Source organism: Podarcis erhardii, assembly GCF_964252035.2.
Source record: "Podarcis erhardii genome assembly, chromosome: 3".
Taxonomy (NCBI): Eukaryota; Metazoa; Chordata; class Lepidosauria; order Squamata; family Lacertidae; genus Podarcis; species Podarcis erhardii.
The window spans coordinates 29,141,784-29,163,809 of NC_138507.1; the positions used below are offsets into that span (position 1 = coordinate 29,141,784).

The window sequence follows — 22,026 nt, forward strand, 5'->3', positions numbered from 1 at the left end:
TGGAAAAATGATTTAAAATTTACAGATTGTTCCCTGTTGAAGGAGAATTATATGAAGATGATGTATGGATGGTATGTGACACCAGTGCAGTTAGGGAAAATGTACAAAACTAGTTCAAATATATGTTGGAATTGTAAGGAAAAGGAGGGGACATTTTATCATATGCGGTGGTATTGTAATGTAATCAAAAAAAAATTGGGAAATGATATACAATGAACTGAAGAAAATGTTCCATCTAACATTTGTAAAAAAACTTGAAGCATTTTTGTTAGGGATTGTAGGAAAAGATCTGCCAAAAAAGCTGAAAAATAACTTCATGTATGCAACAACGGCAGTGAGAGTTTTAATAGCACAAGGTTGGAAGAACGAAGAAATCCCAACTAAAGACTCATGGCAAGAGAAATTGATGAATTATGCAGAACTGGCAAAATTGACACATAAGCTACGGGACAAGGACAACTGTGACTTTAAAGATGAATGGGAACCCTTTACAAAGTACTTGATGTTGCAATAAAGTGAACTGGACTCCTTGGCAGGTTTTGAATGAACACTCACAAACTCTTTATTGACAATAATCAGTTAGACAATTTAAGGATTTATACAATTTTGTAACATGCAGAGAACAGTATTCACAGAGAAACCAAAGATTGGAACTGAGGGGAGTTGGCGGGGGTTGGGGTCCTTTATGGGAGGGTGGGGGGAGGGAGGAAAATGGGGAAAATTAAGGATGTGATATTTTTGGATAATATGTTTTGTTTAAATTTCTAATAATTTTTTTAAAAAAAATACTATTGTGGTGGGGTTGCATCATCAAGGAAGCAGCTCTCATGTTAGATGCATGTGCACATGTACCTCAATGCAGCTCAGCCTTTAGCTATGCCTATGTGATCCCATACTGGGCACACGTTTTCCCTATAAACTGGACCATATATCAAGGTTATCTTGGGAGGCTCTTCTCCAGGTGTTCCTGCCAACTGATGTAAGGCAGGTGGTGGCTGGAGAGTCTTTTCAGTGGTGGCACCCCACTTATTGAATTACCTCCCCACGGTAGCCCTCACATGGCACCAACATTGTTTACTGTTTGGTGCGGGGCAAAGTCGTTTTTTCTTTCCCCACTTTGTTTTCTTTAGCATGATGTACGGTAATTTGTTATATTTATGTATTTTAATCTTGCTTAACTAAGCTGTTCTGGAAGCTCTGAGTGCATATCCATTAAATAAGAAAGTAGAGTGGACTCAAGGGAAGACTCATAGAAGGGCATCATCTAGTCCAACCCCCTGCAATGAAGGAATATTTTGCCTAACGTGGGGTTCGAACCCACAACCTTTCGATTAAGAGTCTCCTGCTCTACAGACTGAACCAAGATTTGGAGAAGCTGCTTTGCATGCAAAAAATCCCAGATTCAATTCCTGGTGTTTCCAGGCAGGGCTGCAAAAGACCCTCTTCTGAAACTCTGGAGATCTGATGCCTGTCAGTGTAAACAATACGGGGCTAGATGGACTAATAGTCTAACTCAGTATGGCAGCTTTCAGTCTATTGAATACACACCTGCTATTTATTTCCCCCTCACACTCGGGGAGATACCTTCTGGGGATTGCTCTCCCAATATATTTTGAGTATACTTAGATCAGTAATCTTTGACTTTCTCAAAACTACTTCCAAGGATTGACACCTTAATGAGAACTCAAGGTGAATCACGTTGCCAGGACACTGAAGTACATGGTGCATACAGCGAGAAGCAAATATTTGCCACGTAAAATATGTGTGATTCATAACTTGACGACTGTGTGAACTTGCATGTGTGAATAAGCCAACCCAAATATAAGCGAGTTTCCTTGCATGACCTCAAAGCCAATTCTTTCTTTCTTTCTCTTTCTTTCTTTCTTTCTTTCCCATTCACACCTTCATCCAGCCTTGGGTTTCTTCAGGTTCCCAAAAGCACTGCATTAAGAAGAGCCGGGTGATAACTCAAACGTTACAACCTCCAGGCAACCCACAGTAGATGTGGTAACATCCACACGTTCACGTTCCTCGCTTGATTACCGTTTAGCGAATAGGTGAAGCGACTCCACTGAGAAACATTTCAGCGGGAGCTCTTTGGAAGAATGAGGGGATGCGAAGATGGAAAGGCGTGAATGAAAACGCTGCGTAAAAGCAGCTCTGCGGGCGAGGGGGGGGGGGAAGAAGAGATGTGGGAGAGTCTTTTCTTGTCATGTACATGAAAAAGAGAGTGTGTGTGTTTATACACACACTATTCTCCCCCTCCCTGTACGTGACCACGGAGAGGTGAGCGCCTGCCTTCCTCCTCCGCGGTCAGGGAGGTGTTTCTCCTTCGGCATTAGGAGGGGCGTGGGCGGCGGCGGCGGCGGCGGCGGCTCTGGATTCTCCCTCCGCGCGCGCGTTACAGTGGGAGGAGTGTGTGTCTAGTCTGCGCCCCCCATCTCCGCCCTCCTTGTGCGTGATTAGAAGGGGAGGGCTTGTATGTCTGCTTCTCCCCCTTCCTGGAGGTGGGGGGTGGTGGGAAACACACACACAAAACTAGGGCATTTCCTCGCGTGCGTCTGGGCGCGCGCGCGGGTGTGTGTCTGGGCGCGCTTGCCTCTCTCACAATAATCACCTCCCACCCGCCCACTGACGCTTCGCTTCTTGCAAAGGAGATCGCGCCGCAGCCGGTTGCCGAGCGATGTGAGGCGGGGAGGCTCCAGCTTCGCCTGCCTTTGCCTTTGCCTTTGCCTTGCCTCTCTCTGCCTCTCTCCTCCTTCCAGCGCTTTCCCCCACCCCGTTCCCTCCTCTTGCAGGAGCCTCCTGCCCGCCCGCCAGCCCCGCCGCTCTCCTCCTCTCTCTCTTTTTCCCTGCCTTCCTTCCTTCCTTCCTTCCTTCCCTCCCTTTTCCCCGCCATGCCGGACCAGATCTCCGTGTCGGAATTCGTGTCCGAGACCAATGAGGATTACAAGTCGCCCACCGCTTCCAACTTCACCACCCGGATGGTGCAGTGCCGGAACACGGTGGCCGCCATCGAGGAGGTGAGCGAGCGAGCGGGCGGCGGCGCCGAAAGGGGGCAGAGCCCAGACCCAGACCCAGACCAGCCCCTCCGCCTGGCCTGCGGGAAGGAGGAGGCGGCTCGACCGCCGCACCGAGCCCCCCATAGCCCCCAGGCTCCGTGTGCCTCCCTGTCCCCCTGTGCGCCTGGCTGTGGGGCTTCTCTGGGGAGGCTGCAAGAGGGAAGCATGGAGGAGCCGCCAGCCATGCCCAGGCTCGCTCTCCTCCCCTCTCCTCCGTCGCTCTTGCCGCCTTCTGGCACAAAGGGGGCTCCGTGCCCGACTCAGCACCCCATTGGTGCCTTCCTTGAGAGGATTATGCCCGGCTTTTTGGGGGGGGGGAAGAAAGGCGACAATCACAGCAGCCCCTTCTTTTCTCCTGTTTCCCCTTTCGCCCGCCTTTTTTTTTTCCTAAATCGTTTTTCCTCAGAATACACCTCTCTAGCAACTCTTTGCTTTCGATATTGGGGAAGATGGGTGGGGTATTATTATTATTATTATTATATTTTGGTTTTTGCCTTTCTGCCACAAAGGGCTTGAATTCCCTCAGCCCTCCCCGAGGAGGGGGCCCACCATATATCCACCTGTACTGTATTGGGCAAGGCTATCTTCAACCATTTCTCTCCCTCTCTAAACGAGCTGCACACTATATAAATGAGTTTTCCTGACACAAAGATTTTGGAAATCTGCCCCCACCCTCCCCAAAGACTTCTTGATGGCATTTTCTAATCCGTCTCAGTGGGGAGAGGAACTCTCCAAATATATATATTTAACCATCTATATGGGGGGGGGTGTATGTATGTATGTGTGTGTGTATATATATATATATGGGTGTGGGTGTGTGTACTATATATACACACACACATATGCAATCTTTGCGGTCTCCAATGTGGCTTATTCAGAAAGATTGGATTTGGGAGATGTGCAACCAGACCCTAAGCATATTTACTGTACTTAGAAATTATATTCCACTGTGTTCACTGGGGCTTGATCCCAAAGCTGTCTATCCTCCTATGCCTTACTTATTAAGATGTAAGTCCCATTGGGCCTAGTAGTGCTTACTGAGTAAAGAAAGATGCATAGGATCAGACCGTAAGCTTTACTCTGGATATTTTTTTCTCTCCCATCTGGGGGACTGAGGGAGTTAAATAAATGCTGCAGATCCACATAAGTAACATCTATTTTAAAAAAGTGTTCATCTTTTCTCCCCTTTCAAGGCCTATTATGTTGGAGACCCATGGAGTATTCCATCCCTTGTATTCCTTATAGGAATTAAAATGCCTATGTCACCAAAACAAAAGGGTTAGGTCTTTGACCACTACTAATACAAGATCATAAACTTGCTTTACTAAAGCCTCTGTCCCCTTGGGACTCCTCCTTTACTAACACCACAGCATTTCCTCCCTCTTCTCTTTATTAAGTTGTATCAGACCCTGGCACATAGGATTTAAAGCACTCTTCCCTTCACACAAAAGAAGTGAAAGGTGCACTTTCTCACTATGCGCAGTACTGTTTAAAGGCAAAGGGATTTAGCACTGGATTAGCTTTTGTTTACCCCTGTGAAGAGTGTAGCCAATTTACTTTGGCGTAATGTTTTTTTTAAAATAAAATAAATAAATCATAGTTTTAGGCGTCTTTGTTTACCTTCATTGGGATTTACCCTACAGAAAAGAAACAATGTCTGAGATGTGATCTGTCTAAATATTCAACATCTCTTGTAGAATCTTCCTTCCCAAATAAAAACTGAACTATTTCTAGGATCAATACTATCCTTCTTTTCCTCACTCACTGCCAGTGACATGTAAATGAATTTTGAGGCACATCCAGATATGGTTTGAATGTATCTCATCGACACATATAAACTGAAGTTACTTTGCATTTTTATTTGAATGACACAGCCTTTCTGAGCTGCTTCATAAAAGTGTTCATTTAACTTGTAAAAAGCAAAGTGTCCAGTCTGTCTTTTTCACTACTTTGTTATGGTAGACTCATAGGGTCCTGTATTCTTCAAAAGATGAAAAACTATTGAGTTCAAGTTAGCTAGTCCAGGTTTGAGGAAGTTTATTTTGCTGTTGTGAAGAAATCCCCCCCCTACAAATCTGCTCTTAACCTTTATATTTTAAAAATATATGGTTTTTTGAATCTTGAAAACACCAAGCAGTCCTTTGGGGGGGGTAAGTAAAGGGTAAAGGGACCCCTGATCATTAGGTCCAGTCGTGACCGACTCTGGGGTTGTGGCGCTCATCTCGCTCTATGGGCCGAGGGAGCCGGCGTTTGTCTGCAGACAGCTTCCGGGTCATGTGGCCAGCATGATTAAGCTGCTTCTGGCGAACCAGAGCAGCACACGGACGGAGCGGTTCCTATTTATCTACTTGCACTTTGTCATGCTTTCGAACTGCTAGGTTGGCAGGAGCTGGGACCGAGCAACGGGAGCTCACCCCGTCACAGGGATTCGAACCGCCGACCTTCTGATTGGCAAGTCCTAGGCTCTGTGGTTTAACCCACAGCGCCACCTGTGTCCCTGTGGGGGGGGGAGGTGTCATTTATTAAAACAATCTGCTATTTGAAAACTTTTTGAGAGTTTTTGACTTGCAATCCAAAACACATGAGCTGGGGAGCAAGTCCCATTGAACACAGTGGGATTTGCTTCTGAGCAAACATGCATGGGGGCTCAGAAGCAAAAACATAGGTTAATAGCAACATACAGCTTGCTAAGTACACAAGTTTCCCCCATTTCTTTTCACCAGGTTTACTGGCTTGCAGGTGAGTTACCATGTGATGGAGAAATGCCTTGGAAGGGCTAATGTAGCCTGCTGTCCATGTATTGCCTAATCCCAGTCTAAAACAATGAAGAAATGATTCCGTTTCCAGGATTTTTCTCATAACTCTTGGATCACAGAGCTTGAAGGAATAAAAAATAATATTAATTCCATCCTCCTTTCTACCTTTAGACACAGTTCTGCAGACACTGGCCTTATAAATAACTCAAATGGTTAGCCAACACTTCCTGTGTCTTGGGGCTTTGTGACAGTGACAGGTCTTTATTTTTACTTTAAAAAGACTTGTAGTGCTTATGATTTTGAAGAACATATATACCTCATTCATATATACCACATGAGATTAAACTCACAGAGAGATGCTCTTGTCTATGGTACCACAATTCAGGGTGCACATTAAGAAATGATGTCCAGAATTGAAAATACTCCCAGAAACTATTAATTCCTATTCCAGGAACAGCAGCATCATTTGAGTTATAAAGCCTGGAATGACTTAAGAAGCAAATAAAGAGTGCATTCAAATTGTCACTTTGTAGCTTAGAATCATGAGATTTCTTTTTTTAATCTCATGAGTCAGAAGTCAGAGCATCCTGATTTGTGAATGAGTGTCATTCACAGTTCTGGAGTGGTGATAAATTTGAGTTTTTGAGTGTGAAGGGATCGCTCTAAAAAGCATGCAGAAAGCTTGTTTCCCTTATAAATGGGAAAACAGGCTGTTTAAACAAACAAATAAGCAAGCAATCCTAAAACATGCTTGATTCTACACAATCTGTCTGACAGATGTTTGTTGCAGGTCACAAATTGAGTTGAAAACTAGTTTCCAAAGCAGTGCAGTCAGTATGCCTTATCTCAACTGGTCTCTGGGTTTTGAATGCTAAGATAGAAATTTCCAGTGGACAGTAGTACGAAATAGTTAATTGTCGTGTATATCAAGACAATATCTTACATCATGCTGTGCAGTGGAGGAAAATGCTAATAAAACTAAACATTTACTGCCCTGTCAAGAACTGCTCACTACTGGTGAGTAGAATTACGCGTAGCTGCATTAATTGAGGCTTGTGTTGGCAAAGTGTCTCTGCTCATCTACTAGTATTAATTTCTTCAGTAAAAGTTGGCAAAACATCAGCAGTTCTGAATTGGTCACACTGAGATTCTGAAATGGCTTAATTAAACTGAGTACATTTTATCCTAGAATCAAGTGCCTAAATAGCTGTGGCTTTCAAAGTGTAAATCTCTGCAGCCTTTTCTGCTGCAGCAGTACAGGTCACACCCTTTACAGTATTAACACCATTTAGCAGGTTTTTCAAGCCTGTAGAGATGATGCTATGATTAGAATTAGGCCATCCAATTTCTAATTGCAAAAAAAAGGGGGAGACAGTAGTTTGAAAGAACTTGCGCTCTTGGCCTGATCCTGCATAATGCTTCCCAAACATATTTCAGAAAGTATATCTGTGCCTTGTATTGTTTATGTACATGATATTAAAATGCCAGCAGGACTGCTTGCGCCAGGTAAAACAGTAACTAGGCTGGAAAGACTAAGCTACAGCAAATGATGAGTCATTGAAATACTGGAAACCTGTTTAGGTACTTTACCTGCCGTCTGAAGGTCTCTTTTTCCAAGTGGGGGATGGGGAAGGAGAATTCAGCCTGCAGGTTTTAGTGGATTTTTCTTTTTTTTAAAAAAAAGTATTGTTATTTTCTGTTGCAACAATAAACCACAGCAACTCCAACAAACGTTGGCATGCTGATGATCTTGTCACATTACCCAATTTCCTCTTTGAATTCACACTTCCATTGTGACACAGTAAAGCATTGATGAATTTACGTTTGTCCATTGTGTCCCATAGGTCGGAGGTGGGATCAGTGGGTTTTTCTTAATAATGAAGAACCTCATGAAGGAGATTTAATCTCATTTTGGAATGAGTTTTGTATTTCTACAGATCAGTTTCATTTGTTGTGAGACGTTAGTGTTGCATACAGTGTTAGGTTAGGAAGAAAAAAGGGGGAGTGGTGCGTGGGGTTGGGTTGGGTGGTTATGCTTCTATTCTTCTACTTAGTGCAGATCCGGCCCGCTGGTCGGTTTAATCTGGTCCCTGTGGCAGTTTATTTCCTGGGGTAAAATCCTTAAAGAACCTCAACAACTTCAATCCTAAAAAAAGGTTAACAACTCTGGTTGGCCCTTTGGTTGGCCCTCATGGCCCTTCACTTCATCAAATCTGGCCCTCTTTGAAAAAAGTTTGGGCACCACTGACTTAGTGTATGTGTGGGGTTTTGTGTCATTGTCATTTGTATGTGTTCTTTTACTATTTACTTGTTTTATTTCCTTGGTGGTGAGAGAGGTTGGGTGTGGTCTAGGGTGTGGTTTGTCCCTGTGTCAGTTTTAGTTTATTGGTTAGTTTTTCTAACAAGGCTGTTTCCCGTACTGTTTGATACCATTGGTCAATGTTCACTGCTGACAGGTCTCTCCAGTGTCTGGCTATGATGCTTCTGGCTGCTGAGAGTAGGTGGGTTATGAGCTCTCTATAATGTAAGTGGGCATTATTATCTTGGAATATGTTTAGTAGGGCCAGTTCTGGGGTGACTTCTAATACTTCCTTAGTTATTTTGCATATTTCTTGATTGGTGTCCAGAAGAATTGGATTTTGGGACATTCCCACCACATGTGGAGGTATGTGCTTGTGGAGGTGCATCCTCTCCAGCATTTTGGTGAGGTTCCTGGGTGTATTAGCGCTAGTTTCTGTAATGTTAGGTACCATCTGTAAGTGAGTTTCAAGTGAATTCTTTTCTTTTCTGCTGATACTGACTTGCTTCCTTTTAAAAAGTTGTTGGAGTGATTGTCTGAGCTTCTCTTTCTATTGTGGTGCACTCATACAGAGAAGTCCTTAAACTAAAATAAGTATTTTTGTGTTGCTTTTCTGTCTTACTAAAGTGTTCAGGGAATCACTGCAAACCTACTGCAGCAATAGACGCTACTGTTAACATTACTACAGGGTGTCTGATAATAACTATTTTGCTCTTAATTGGTGTTTGCCTTTTCGTTGGGTGGAGTCAGATGTTTCCTTTTCATGTCATTGTAGGATGAGCACTTTTAGTTAATTTTCTAAATCTCTTGATTTGGTATTTTATTTTTTAATTGTATGTTGCTTTGTGTGTGTGTGTGTGTGTGTGTGTGTGTGCGTGTGTGTGTTTAGTAAGCAATAAATAAATATAACAAATATTTTTTTTTTCCTGGGACTGTATTGAATTTCAGACACTGTTCCTTACATAGGTAAAGGTAAAGGGACCCCTGACCATTAGGTCCAGTCGTGGCCGACTCTGGGGTTGTGGCACTCATCTCGCTTTATTGGCCGAGGGAGCTGGCGTACAGCTTCCAGGTCATGTGGCCAGCATGCTTCTGGCGAACCAGAGCAGTGCACGGAAACGCCGTTTACCTTCCCACCGGAGCGGTACCTATTTATCTACTTGCACTTTGACGTGCTTTCGAACTGCTAGGTTGGCAGGAAATGTCTGCATTTGGATACAAAATGGATACAAAATGTCTGGATCTGATAAATCAAAGCAAGGTTCTCCATATTGGGCACTCCCCAATGATTGACTTTATGTTCATATTATTGTGCACAGCAGAGTACAGGACAGATCGAGGTGTTCCACAGGACAGTTGCCTGCCGTTCAAGGAACAAGCTTAGTAAAAGAATCCCAGATAATTAAAGCAATCTTGTTTAACAGGGTGTAATGAATTTGACCTGGAGGAAATTCCTTTCTGGTCCTAGATGTGGTAATCAGTTATCCCAATGAAAAAGAAAAACCTGTTGATCAAGTTTCCCAACAAAGGAGAAATTCTTAGCATTCTAGCCCTGGTCAATCCTGTCAGACATCCCAGTGCTCCATTTTTTAGAAAGTGCATCTCTTGAAGCATGCATTGCGTGTAACGTGTGGGGTGCATGTAAATGTGGCATATCTGTAAAGTAGCTAGTTCAGTTTGCCCCAGAGTATTTCTCTTCTACCATGTGTACAAGGTGTAGGCACTTAGAAATCTGAATTCATTTATATTTCAACCCTTGACTTTTAAAGTAGCTAAATAGCTGTCTTGTTCTGCTGTCCAGAGGCATGTATGGAAAAAAATTCTGTAAGCTAGTTCTGGTCCTGAAACATTTCACAAAATCATTCTGAAAGGCAACCTCGGAGGGGGGGGCAATGGGGCGAGGTTAACAGATTAAATATCAAATTTAATCCGTCAACCTCGCCACTGATGCCTAGTCCTTACAAAGAACAACAAACAAACTAGGAGCTGGAGGAGGCGGAATTTCCTTTTCATAGACATTTCTTCTTCGTAAAAGATCTCTCTGTAATTAAGATTTGAAGTGGTGAATGGGTTGCTATTTTGTCTCTCTTTTCTCCCCTCTCCGCGCTTGCATTTCCTGTTAATGTTTGGCCTAAATCCTAGATACATCTGCACAAGCTTTAAGTAAAACCACATTTTTTTTTATTATTAAACAGAACTATTATGTACAAAGAGCTATGAGGCATAACTAACTGTTGTGGCTAGTTTCAGTGGCAGTGATGGAGTTTTCTGAACTCTTGAAAAGTTTGTTGTTGTTATTAAAACTTCATTTGTATTAAGCATTTTCTACAGAAGGATCCTGGTTCAATCCCTGTCAATTCCCAAGTAGGACTGGGAATGCTCCCTGTCTGAAACCTTATCAAGCCCCCATCAGTCAGTGTAGTTGTTGGAGTACAACTCCCACCATCCCTGATTACTAGTCCTGCTAGCTAGGGATGATGGGACTTGTAGTCCAGCAGCAGCTAGAGACACAAGTTTGAGAAACACTGGACTGTAGGCAGGACTGACCTAGAGGGGCAAATGGATTGGACTTAGTTTAAGGCAACTAGCTTGCTACCTTCCTTATGAATTACAAATTCAAAGCAAAAAAAAGCAATTTGCCTTCAAAAACAGAATGGCATCAATAACAAAGCAGTATCCTTTGCTAGAAAATAATATAATTGCATGGTTTTATTCCTGCTTCCACTTAAGAGTCTTAATCTCTTACACAGTCTTCCTACATAGCTTCTGTGAAAATGATTATGATGTGGACCCACATGTTATCGTAATGATTGGAAAGGGCTGCGGCTCAATGATAGATCAAAGGATGCCAGGTTCAGTTCTTGGGTTCTCTAGGTAGGATTGGGCATGCTGCCTGCCCCAAACCCTGGAGAGCTGCTGCTAGTCAGTGTAGGTAATACTAAACTGGATGGTCCAGAGCTTTGAACTGGCATAAGGCAGCGTCCAATGCATGCAGGTTGCTTTAGTTAGGAATTCTGATGGGTACAACAACAGTAATGTGAATAATCTTAGGTCAGTGTTTGTTTTTCTTAGTGGTGATGAATGTAGGGAACGGACATGAACCAACAACAATACTTAGCACAGGACCTAAAAGCTGAAAGGATTGGACAAATTGGAAATTGAAGAAGCTGGGGCGTTGTCTCCAAATAGTGCTAGCAGTGGAAGAAACGATAGAAGATGGAGCAGCTATTTTTCTTCTCTCGGCCCATCCCTATTTCTTGGTGGAACAATGGCAAAACTTAGCTGTTGGCCTACAAACGCATTGCCTCACGACTCTTGAGGCTCATGGTTGCCACAGAAGAAAGTTGACTGTGTTCTGGCTTGTTTTAGCTTGTGCACTGTTGCTCAGTGGATTCAAATATTGGGGACCGAGCATGAACAACTCTGAATTGGCATTAGTAGTGGTGTGCCACAATGCCAAATCCAGGGTATGTATGGCAGCTTGTATTTATTAATTCACCATGAGCCGTACCATTTCACCACAGATTCTGCTACAGAAAATACACCAGAATGTGATATATGGCAAAGGCCCTGCTTGCCACTTGTGACGGTGATGCAGGTGAGCAAGCAACTCTCAGGTAAGAGAGTTCACACCCTGGGACAATTTGGTGTGAGCTTCGTGCATAGAACAGAGCAGCTGGAGGGTAGTACAGCGTAGGCCAGCCCTTTCCTAAAACTGGTGCACTGCAAATGTTTTGGACTACAACTTCCATGAGTGCAAGCTTGGCTAATGGTCAGTGATGGTCCAACAACATCTGGAAGGTACCTGGTTTGGGAAGGCTAGCCTCAACTTTCTTCATGTGTTGAAGTAGCCATAAAAAGAGGAGATGGTTTCTGTTTAGACTAGCAACAGTCAATGTGTTACAACTGAATGAAAAAATACATATTGCAAAAGTGCTTTAACATAAGAAGAGAGCCCTGAGGCCAAAGTCCCATCTATCTGCAACTCTCTTCCCACTGTGGCCAGTCATATGGTGCAGGGACCTCACATTGCGTGTGCAAATGATTCTAGTGGTTTATAGTTTGAAGAAATCAAGGAAATGGAGAGTTGTTGGACAAGCAGGCAATATAGTTAGATTAATTCTAGGAAGCAGCAGATACCGGTAATTCAAGAGCAAAGGATCCAGGGAATAACAGATGTTGGAAATCCAGCAGTAGCAACAAGAGAACTGAATTTTCAAAGGAATGGGGCTTGGCTGGGGAACTGGAAGAAGAATAGTTCAAGGGGAAATGACAGTAATTTTCCCCAAGTTTCCTTTTAAAGAATTGTGGTATCACTCCTTTTCACTGATCTGGAGATTGGATATATGTGCAAAGCGTTTGGATGGTACCTTTTGAGAACATCTTCTGTCCAGAGATTAGTTAAATGTCAATAATTAAGCATTCACTGACCTGCGTTTTAATAGTTTGTCTTGCTTAGGCTGCAATTCAACATGTTTGTCTGGGAATAAGACCCACTGAACAAAGAAGACTTCACTTCTCTGCATAGGATTGGATTAGTTACAGATAGGTAGCCGTGTTGGTCTGCCATAGTCAAAACAAAACAAATTCCTTCCAGTAGCACCTTAAAGACCAACTAAGTCAGTTCTTGGTATGAGCTTTCGTGTGCATGCACACTTCTTCAGATACGAAGGATTGGATTGGATTGGATTCTTTGGATTGGATTCTTCAGATACGAAGGATTGGATTTTAGGATTGGATTGTTAGAAGAATTAATTCTATTCTGGTGCATACCTACTGCAGATCATTTGCAGTAGATTTTCCTTTCAGTTTTTGAGGGCTTACCGTAGCCATATGTGGGGTGCTTCTTGGGGACAGTTTTCACCTCAATGTTCAGGATGACTTGGATTCCTGCTGATTCTGCAGAAATTTAAGCACGTGTTTAGATTTGGTGCCTTGGAGGATAACACAAAGAAATGAGGTCTGTGGTAGGGTTGGTATTTTCTTCTCAATCCTTTCTAATTAATTTTGCCTTTTGTAGTGCCGAGTGCAAGTTCAGCATTGGTCTGTAAAGGAGCAGTTCTCTGATGTCAGCTATATTACAGTTGCTTACCTCTGTTGCAAGTACAGAAGTGTTAGGTAGATTATGTACGTACAGTTGCATGGATTAACCCAGAGGTTTTCAACCTTTTTGAGTCCAGGGATCCCTTGACCAACTACCTTCTTTCTGCTGTACACCTATGGGGCTCAGTTATGTCACCCCTTGCCTGTAGAGCTGGCAGACTTTCCCCCCTTTTTGAACACCCTCCCTTGTGGAATATTCCCTCAGCCTCCTCTCCCCTCTCATTGGGAGTCCTCAGGGCAGCCGCTACCGCCGCTGCCGCCCCTGGTCTATGAACTAGCTGCCTTCCCTGCCCCAAAAAGAGGTGCCTCCTCCCATTGCCCCATAGGGGCCTGGGGAGAGGAGGCCCCCAGCCTTAGTGGCCCAACATGAAGTGGCCAAAGGTGGACTTGAGGCCAGCACCTTACCTGGGGAGGCAGTAGTGGTGGCAGCAGCAGGGCTGCTGCAACAAACAACTGTGCAAGCCTTTGGGAGGCAGAGATGCAAGAGTGCATTAGAGAAGGAAGGGAGGGAAGGAAGGAAGGAAAGAGGGACAGAGGCTAGTGTTGCCCGCAGCACCCCTGATCACCCCTGATTCACGTTCAGAAGACATCTTAAGGCAGCCCTGTTCAGGGATGTTTTTAATATGTAATGCTGTATTGTTTTTAATACTGATTGGGAGCCGCCCAGAGTGGCTGGGGAAACTCAGCCGGATGGGCGGGGTATAAATAATAAATTATTATTATTATTATTATTATCATCAAGGCACCTCAGGGTGCCCTGACACACTGGTTGAAAACCACTGGACTAACCAATGCAGAGGCAGTGCAGGGCTTCAAATCCCCATTTGTCCATGAAGCCCACCCGGTGACCTTGGTCCAATCACTGTCTCTCAGCCTAACTTACTGAGTTTATAGGGTCGTTGTAGGAATGAAGAGGGGGGGAACCATGTATGGCACCTTGAGCTTCTTAGAGAAAGAGTTGGGATGTAAACTAACACATAGATTGTACTGGGAAGCCGGGATAACAATGCTGCCAGCTGCTACTACCAACCATGACCTTATTCATAAATGTCTGGAATATATTACTTAATGGAAAACAAGTTATTGATGAGATATGTGATCAAGGTGCTGTTGTGCTAAAAAAGGTTTCTGAACCACAACTCAGCTAAGTTTAACAATGTGGAATTTATGTAGGTTTGCCATTCCCCTACTGTAATGATTTGCGTGTCTTTGCCAACTACTTTTGACTTGCAGAGGTACATGAATATCTAACTCTTGTATAACAAACTCATAAATGGCTTGTAGCCTCCTTCCGGCTGATTCTATCCTGTGCACCACTGCAAGCTGTCTGAAACTAATGCTCCAGTAAAACACATTGTTGGTGAGGCCGTGTGTGATGATAATGATCCAAGACCTAATCCGAAGGGATTCAGTAGGCTGGCTGCTGGATGACAGTAAGGCAATATGGATAAGAGGATGCACATCTATTGGTTATGATGTCATTATTAAACAGCAGAATTCATTGGGGGTTTTTGTCTGCGAAGCTTTGTTAACCATTCATAATAGCCTTGAGAAGCCCATGATTTACAAGGTGCAGGGGAGATGAGGATATCGAGAAGTAGCAGTAGAACAGAGAGTGGGTATTCTTTGTTGTTTTGGTAGGTTTGGTCCTCCAGTCCAGTGAATGCTTTTTCTCAAAGGTTTGTAATGATTGGTTTATCAGTTTTGAACTTTTCCTGCACATGTCTAGTCTAGTTCATTTGTGCAAATGTTACAGCTGTTCATCTTGGCAGTCATGTTTCTTTAATGTCTGTTCCTACAGCTGCATCCTTAATGTTAGCATCTGACTTTAAACCAACAAAAGCCAGAAATTAGAGCATAGGCTGTGACTTGGTTTCCTAATCCTTAGCATTGTCTAGGAATTGTAGTGTGATGTATAAAACCACCTGCTGTGCAGATGCCCCCCTTTTTTTTGCACCAGAGTAAAGAGTAGATTATCACTGTGGTGCGTTTTTTTTCCAGCTGGAAGTCTATAATTTTGTCTAGGCATTATGTTAAGTATGTATGTGACTACCTTAAAACAGCTGAAGAGATTGTAGTGGAACAAATTAGTTGTGCATTCCTGAAAAGCTTTTGTTATGTATTTTAAAAGACACAGAGGGGAAATAAGGGAGCATGAAAGCAATGTGGACGTGAAGCATGCATTATTTGCTCTGGTTCATTTTCAGTGAAAACTTTCTTTACCCAAAAAAAAAAAAAAAAAAGAGAGAGAGAGAGAGAGAGAGAGAGAAAATAGCCCTAGTGAAATCTATTTTGAGGAAAGCCATTTAGGAAGCAGCATACATTCACTAATCATTTTAATCCCTATCAATCAGACAGGATTACTATTTGAACAAAGGCAGAAGAGTGGAAATTTCATTGCCATGAATATATCCATTTTCTTGACCCCTGTTCCCTAATTTAGATTCAGAATTTTGCTGGGTTCTTATTTTACTTCATTTCGTTCCATGGGGTACGGAAGGTGCCTGTTGTACCTAATACAACTAAAAGTAGAATTTCCCCTCTCTTTGTATTTGTGTAGAATACAAATATACTACAAATACAAAGCTTCCTCCATTATGGAAGAGAATGATCTGGCAGCTAAGGTAGTCGGCTCATATCTCCTCTCCAGCAAGAGTAATTTGTTTTAGCCGGTTTAGTGCAATACTCAGCCTTGTTTCACAAGTCCATAATCCCTGATCTTCCATCTGTTTTTCATTTTAAAAAAGTATTCCTTTGATCTGACACAGAAGTAGAAAATTAAGAGAAAATTTTGTAGGGTACTGCTCCCTGCCCTCCAGTTTTCAAACACTTCCACATAGAAGAAGCAAGTCCTATGTATTTTTTTTACCTGCAACCACTGAATAATGCATAATGCATGTGTATTAAATTTGTATCTGCTCTGCCCTCAATCATGTATAAACTGTGTGAGTGTGTGAGATTCTAAATAGGAAAACTGTGTGAGATTCTAAATAGGAAAAGGAGGGCATGAATGAATATAGAATCCTCCCTCTGCCTGGGATATGTCTCCTTGCAGTTTGACCAGTGGCGTAGCAGGGGGGGCCGGCCACACCGGGCGCAACATCTGGGGGGGTGCACTCGCACTCACAGCTCTCTGCCCCTGCTAAAATCCACGGGTTAGGGGGCGCAAATTACTTGCCTTGCCCTGGGTGCTGACAACCCACGCTACGCCACTGACTTTGACTGAGGTTCTGCTTTCCGCACCCCAGAACAAAAGGCCTGCCTCCCCTAACAAAAATCCTGCCTATGCCCATGGGAAGGAGATCTCTGCCACACTCTTCACCTCTGCAACCTTTACTCTTAATATTTGACTCGGTCTGTGTTTTGTGCATGATGCAAGGCAGATTTGTGCATGGATATGCTGTTACACCGTGTATATACAATGGTACCTTGGGTTACATATGCTTCAGGTTACATACGCTTCAGGTTACACACTCCGCTAACCCAGAAATAGTGCTTCAGGTTAAGAACTTTGCTTCAGGATGAGAACAGAAATCGTGCTTCAGCGGCGTGGCGGCAGCAGGAGGCCCCATTAGCTAAAGTGGTGTTTCAGGTTAAGAACAGTTTCAGGTTAAGAACGGACCTCCAGAACGAATTAAGTTCTTAACCTGAGGTACCACTGTATTGGGAAACATGTATGGATAATCAAAACACATTTCATATCAATGTAAAAATGTGTTAATTATTTCTAGGAACATGTTCCTTGCACCTTCACTTCCATTTAGGCATTGATTTCTGAAACTGAAGTTGGGCGACCTTAATTTCTGTTTTGCCCATGAGAATCCAAGGAAGGACTTGTCTCATAGTTTCCTTTTGAATTTCTGACTGTATGCTAGTGTGTGACATCTTTTTCAGAAGCAATGCATTAGTTTCCAAATACTGCCTGAATTATTATTACATTTTATAAACTATACGTTTATTCAAAATTATCAGCTGCAGGATAGATTCAAGTAAATAGTTTATTGGAAATACTGTGTCTGCCGAACTTACGAAGTGTTCTGAGAATGTCCTCTGGAAGCCTGCACTGTTCTAAGTTGCTGATAGTGCTTCAGCCTCTGAAGAAGATAATACTCAAAAGATGTGAGAAGGGGATTCTCCAACATGACCTTGTTTGGGATCAGGGTCCATTTTAACTGAATTAATTAAATTTATACTCCAAACTTCCTCCCAGAGTTGCCCAGGGCCCTGAATTACGCACATACTTGTACTCACTTGTGCTGCATCATTGCCATCTCTCTCAGTTATTGGTCCCGGTTTTAATCCAGTGGCACTTTTAGTTAAAATTAAAAGGGTCTCATGTAGCATGTGTGGGGATGATTTCTGACTAAGACTAAGTATCTGAAGAAGTGTGCATGCACACGAAAGCTCATACCTAGAACTAACTCAGTTGGTCTTTAAGGTGCTACTGGAAGGAATTTTTTTATTTTGTTTTGACCATGGCAGACCAACACGGCTACCTATCTGTAACTAAGACCCAGAAGAGAGCCATGCCCAGTTGGAGTAGTAAGAGTCTCAGTAGACAGTCAAGAGCTAGAAGGGATCATTGGACATCACAGTTTGGGAGAACGCGTGGATTTCTTTGGCATAAGACTCTTTAACCTGCAAAGATTAAACACTGCCAGCAACCTCATGAAGTATGAGACTTACTCCACAATTAGAAAATATATGCACAGTCCCTCCCAAATTTTAAAGGTACGATGGGACAGAAATTCATAGTGACTTCTGCGTACACTGTTGCCAGTGGTTTATACTGAACCAAAACCATATAGGAATGTGTGTTAGTCCTTTTTGGCCCAGATGGCATTGAATCAGGCCATTGCTTTGTATACTGTTTGCTTCTTATATTGGGCAAAGTGAGCCGGCCTCAGAGCATTCAGCATCGTTGGATCATTTGTAAGAGAAAGTTAGATGGAAAGGTATTAGTCTATGACAGGTGTGCTTAGACCAATGTCTGGTTTATATTTCTGTATCACTTTTTAAAAAACACACACCTTATGAATTGGTTATTTAAGAATCAGTTTATAATATGCACAGGTGGGTCTGCTAAATTCCCAGGTTTAATCCCTGTCATCTTCAGGTAGAGCTGAGAAAACAGCTCCCGTCTGAAACCCTGAAGAGCTTCTGCCAGTGTAAATACTTAGACAGAAGGGCCAGTGGCCTAACTTGGCACAAGAAAGCTTCCTTTGCTGTCTAGTTTGATTCCACTTAACATGCTTGCCAACTGTTGCAGGAAGGGTGGAACTGTTGCTGTTTTTGAGTTTACGTCTTACGCTGGAGGCTGGCATTTATTTTATGGAAGCTCAAATAAATCCGATACAGCGAACATTCTTGTGGCTATAAATGTTGGTAGAATCAGTGGTGTGTGTGGCTGTCTTGTTTAAAGTATCATCTCCTGTTTTCTCCTGTGGATTTTCAAAACCCAAAAGTTTGCTTTCAGCATTGTTCCTGATTTTGGTGCATTCAGAGGCTGTTATTCCTTGAGAGGAAGCAAAGGAAATGGTTCCCAAAGGAAGCAAGATGACTGATAGGTGCTGCCACTGAGGACGGATTCGTATGACGTGGTGGCTTCTGGTCCTCTTTGGGAACATGTGCAAGGCAAGGGGTACACCTTTACTACATGGGTAGCCAATGTGGGTTGCCAGATGTTTTGAACCAGAAGCCCCATCAGCCCCAGCCAGGGTGGCCATTGATCTGTGTTGCTCACTGATGCAAGAAAGTCTTCCCGTGGGTTTGAAACAAGTTACAAGCCTAGGAAACTCGTCATGGAGCAAGGGGAAGTCATGAAGTAATGCACCCCACACTTGTAAATAAACAAGGAATCAAACAAGCAAAGACTTTACCATGGTTTTTTGAATGCAGTTTTGAATTGTGTTCTATAGCGAACACTGCATTTACTCCCTTTTTTGTACAATTAGAATTGACTTTCTGCATAATCGAAGAGAAGGATCTGGTCACAAAAGTTGCCAGCTCATATCTCCTCTCCAGCAAGGATTCTTTGGAGAAAGCCGTGTGCTTTAAATTTGGAAAGTTTGCTGGGAGAGTGGGATTGACTCTTAGACCACTCCGAGAATTGCAGCTCTCTAAGGTGAATAGGGGCCTCTTAGCAACTCTCAGCACCCTTAACAAACTCCAGCTCCCAGAATTCCTTGAAGGAAGCCATGACTGTTTAAAGCGGCATGATACTGCTACAAATGTGGAGATGAGGCCATAGCCTTTCTCATTGAGTCTGGACCAGAAGGGAGTCTACCTGTAGTCTAGCTAAAGAATAAAGAGCAGTAGGGCCAGCCTACGCTACCTCTGTAGACTTTGCTCACGTCTGAGATATGTCATAAAGCATGCTGCCACTAGGACTCCTTGCAAATCTTTTCTGGTCCTGCAGATTAGGTAGCATTCTGTGAGATGCATCTACTCATTTAGGTTATGAAATACAATACAGAACTTGGTCAGACACAAATTATGAATATGGGCGGCTTAATACTGCTTGTTCTGCAGTACACTTGTAGCATTTTTCTTCTTAGGACTGTGGTACATTAATTCATAGAATCACAGAATTGTTGAGTTGGAAGGGACTCTGAGGGTCATCTAGTGCAATCCCCTGAAATGCAGGAATCTCAACTAGATCATACATGACAGATGGCCATCCAAACTCTGCTTTAAAAGCCTCCAAGGAAGGAGAGTCCACCACCTCTTGTGGGAGTCTGCTCCACGGTTGAACAGCTCTTTCTGTCAGAAAACTCTTCCTGATGTTTAGTTGGAAACTCCTTCATTGTATCTTGGATCCGTAGGTTTGGGTTCTACGTTCCAGAGCAGGAGAAAGCAAGCTTGCTCTTATTTCCCATGTGATAGCTGTTTAGATATTTGAAAATGGCTATCGTATCTCCTCTTAGTCTCTTCTAATAAGGCTTATGCCATTGATGTAAGTACTGTTGACTTAAGAAGTGCCCAGCGCCAATGCTGCTATGATCATGCAATCAATCACCAGTAATTCCAAACCCAAACACTGAGTCATACACTAAATAAGAAAAGTGTCTTGCACGTGTGTTATATTCCACCCCCAATCACAGTAAACCTCCTGTTTTCTGCTTGTTTGGTCTGTCACCATTTGTACGTTCGCAAGCAATAAATACAGTGTTGTAGTAGTCAAAAGTGAGCAAGCCTGTTAACCTTGCTTATCTCAGAGTAGCAGTGAAGTGGGGTAAGACTTTCATATCTTAATCTTAGAACCGTACCAGGTTTCAGAGGTCATTGCTAGCAGGCAGAAGAAAGCAGGAAGCCAGGGAAATATGAAGGCGGTAGATTGATGACCAGAAAGAATCTATGTGGACAAGCTATTGATGAATTTGTCTCAGGTGCTTAAGGCTGTTTTCATTAAAACTTTGCTCACAAAGCCAGCAGTGTGTAGTCAGAAGCATACTGCGGTTGATTTATATTTGTTTGTATAGAGAGCGTCAACTCTGATTGGTGAGAGGCTGTCCAAAGATTGGTGACTTTAACTCAACGGCGTTTCCCCGTCCTACATTTGAGGCCTTTAACCGTTTTGATTAGGTGGTCGAGCTCCTTCTTTGCCCCAACACATTGGCCTGGTTCTTAGGGTTGCTGTAGGTCCAGAATTTCCTTTACACACACAAATATGGCAATCTTAGGTTCATATACCGCATTAAAAGATAGTTAAAGGTAAAGGGACCCCTGACCATTAGGTCCAGTCGTGACTGACTCTGGGGTTGCGGCGCTCATCTCGCTTTGTTGGCCGAGGGAGCCGGCGTACAGCTTCCGGGTCATGTGGCCAGCATGACTAAGCCGCTTCTGGCGAACCAGAGCAGTGCACAGAAACGCCGTTTACCTTTCCACTGGAGCGGTACCTATTTATCAACTTGCACTTTGACGTGCTTTCGAACTGCTAGGTTGGCAGGAGCAGGGACCAAGGAACGGGACCTCACCCTGTCACGGGGATTCGAACCATGACCTTCTGATCAGCAAGTCCTAGGCTCTGTGGTTTAACCCACAGCGCCACCCGTGTCCCATGAAATAAAAGATAGTTAGAAACAACATAAAAATGCAGCATGGTGGTGCGTACTGGTAAAAAGCTCTCCCTCCTCTCCTTCCCTACTGTTGCTGCACCTTCAGGAAACAAGGCCAAGTCTGGCTTGCCACGAGATCTGAACCTGTGCTCATGGTTTGTTTCTCTTCAAGGAACACTCCCCCCCCCCATAAGTTTGTTCTTGGCTTACTGCTTGTGGATAGTTTGGGGAAAACAAGCCATGAGCCTGTCATGGCGTGCCAGACTTTTGACTTGTTTCCTGGCAGTACAACAGGGAGGAGCGGCAGCATGCGCCCCCATGCTGCTTGTACGCATTAAAAAATACATAGTTTTTGGAATTACGGTTTAACGTGATGTGTGAACTGGGCCATGGTTTCAGACCACATGTGATCATGCCTCTGGAGTTGCCTGTATCTTTGGTTTACACACTAAATGGCTAAATGATACTATCTCTTATCTAAATTTGAAATGGTGCTCTGGTTTGAGCCTCAGCTCTTCTTATCAAACAAGGAGAATGACTCTTATTGTTGTCGCTGATCTAGTAACAGTTGAGGGGTGGGAATCACCTAATTGCTTTTAACTAGCAAGCTGCTGCTTTAATGATAAGGGTAGGGGAAAGGTTTAAGGACGGGTAAGACTGATAACAATGGCTTCCTCCAACCTCCACGCAAATGTTACGTGGTACAGTGGTACCTCGAGTTAAGTACTTAATTAGTTCCGGAGGACAGT

The 22,026-nt window shown here is 43.3% G+C and overlaps 1 protein-coding gene across 4 annotated transcripts in view; it reads left to right on the forward strand.

Annotated features, from left to right (window-relative positions):
* The first annotated feature begins 2,631 nt into the window (after positions 1-2,631).
* Positions 2,632-22,026, forward strand: part of ASAP2 (ArfGAP with SH3 domain, ankyrin repeat and PH domain 2) — a 94,587-nt gene continuing 75,192 nt past the window's right edge. Inside the window, exon 1 of one of the 4 annotated variants that reach the window (XM_081856900.1) lies at positions 2,632-3,023. In XM_081856900.1, coding sequence (XP_081713026.1) covers positions 2,898-3,023 — 126 coding nt within the window. In that variant the 5' untranslated portion in view covers positions 2,632-2,897. The remainder of the gene's footprint in view (positions 3,024-22,026) is intronic. The other 3 variants (XM_081856901.1, XM_081856897.1, XM_081856898.1) reach the window with 3 other exon arrangements.